The 1,558-nt window shown below is 38.4% G+C and overlaps 1 protein-coding gene across 1 annotated transcript; it reads left to right on the forward strand.

Annotated features, from left to right (window-relative positions):
* LOC149972947 (GTPase IMAP family member 9) lies at positions 1–931 on the forward strand (the record flags this gene model as incomplete). Its single annotated transcript, XM_090213503.1, has 1 exon — positions 1–931. A coding segment is annotated over one exon (795 nt), but the record flags the coding sequence as incomplete, so codon positions are not given.
* Positions 932–1,558: the final 627 nt, after the last annotated feature.

Genomic DNA, 1,558 nt, shown 5'->3' on the forward strand with positions numbered 1-1,558 from the left:
GTATTTGCAGGCCCTGACCTGAGAATTGTGCTAATTGGAAAAACTGGAGTAGGCAAAAGTGCTGTAGGAAACACCATTCTGGGGAACAACTCATTTAAATCTAGTGTCAGTGCTATCTCTGTGACTGGCACTTGTGAAAAGGGTGAAATTAAAGAAAATAGAATGATACAGGTGGTGGACACACCAGGGATTCTAGATACAGAGAGAACTTCTGAGGATATAAAAAACGAGATTGTCAAATGTATTCAGGTCTCCTCCCCTGGTCCTCATGTCTTCCTGCTGGTGATCGCAGTGGGCAGATTCACTAAAGAAGAACAGAATTCTGTGGCGGCCCTGGAAAGACTTTTTGGAGAAGAGGCTTCGAAATATATGATTGTATTGTTTACTCGTGGTGATGACCTTAACGATCGATCAATACAAGACTATGTACGTAATGGTCATGTCAAGCTCAGAGAAGTGATTCAACGTTGTGGCAGCAGATTCCATGTTTTCAACAAAAAAGAAAAGGACAGAAGTCAAGTTGTTGATCTGATCAAGAAGGTTGATGACATGTTGGCAGCAAATGGAGGAGGACACTACACTGATGAAATGTATCAGGAGGCAGAGAGAAAGATTCAACAGCAAAACATCCCAAGGGAACAGGCAGAGTTAAAAACATATGACTTCTTATTCCATCCTGAGCTCCTGCAAAGAGTAGTTGAGTTTCAAGACATACTTAACAATGGGAATGATGATCAAAACATAACTGTGCCCACAACTTCTCTATCAGAGGACACTTCTTTATATGACAACTGATATGAAACATAAACGTTCAGTCCTTTATACAATAAACATTGTTCATCATTAAAAGGTCAATCTGCAGGTCAAACCATAACTAAAGGGGTACCCCGCCACTGTTTTGGTAAAAAGCTGAGTGATGTTGCTGGAGAAATGTAACCACTCACAAATTAATTTATGGATACAAGGATAACTTTTTTACATTTACAGTGTTTACAAACATTGGAGTGAAACAAGATTAAATCTTTGTTTCTGATGGGGTACGACAGTTGAACTGATAATGAGCCATCTATAAGTTATATTCTTCAATAAACATTAGGATATATATATATCATTAATTTAAAAGGAAAACAAATCGATGTGGCAATTGCAGATTGACCCTTTTATGAATCAGATGACAAGCTGTATGTACTCCTATTTACTCAAATGTTAAATATTGTGAATACAATGTGAAAACAAATTGTGAAATTAAAGTTTGATATCAATTAATTGAATGACTGATTGTTTTGATTTAACAACTAAGTCTTGGCTACTCTGTTTAGAATAGCACTCAGCCTAAACCAACAACTCTTAGGCTTTCTCTGATATGGTGTGCATTTTAATTTACACCTGCACTTCTATCCCAGATTAAACCACAAAGACCAAGGAGCTTTTAAAATGGCTCATAAAGAAGGGCACTCAGGGTCAGCCCTAGCCTTTTTGGGAGGCCTTAAGTGAGATTTGGTAGGCGGCCTCCTAACTTAGCGGGCAAAACTATTTCGTAGCAGCCCTCTTGACGGCG

This window comes from Oncorhynchus mykiss, chromosome 21 (assembly GCF_057628025.1).
Source record: "Oncorhynchus mykiss isolate SJ-2025 chromosome 21, ASM5762802v1, whole genome shotgun sequence".
NCBI classification, from domain to species: Eukaryota; Metazoa; Chordata; class Actinopteri; order Salmoniformes; family Salmonidae; genus Oncorhynchus; species Oncorhynchus mykiss.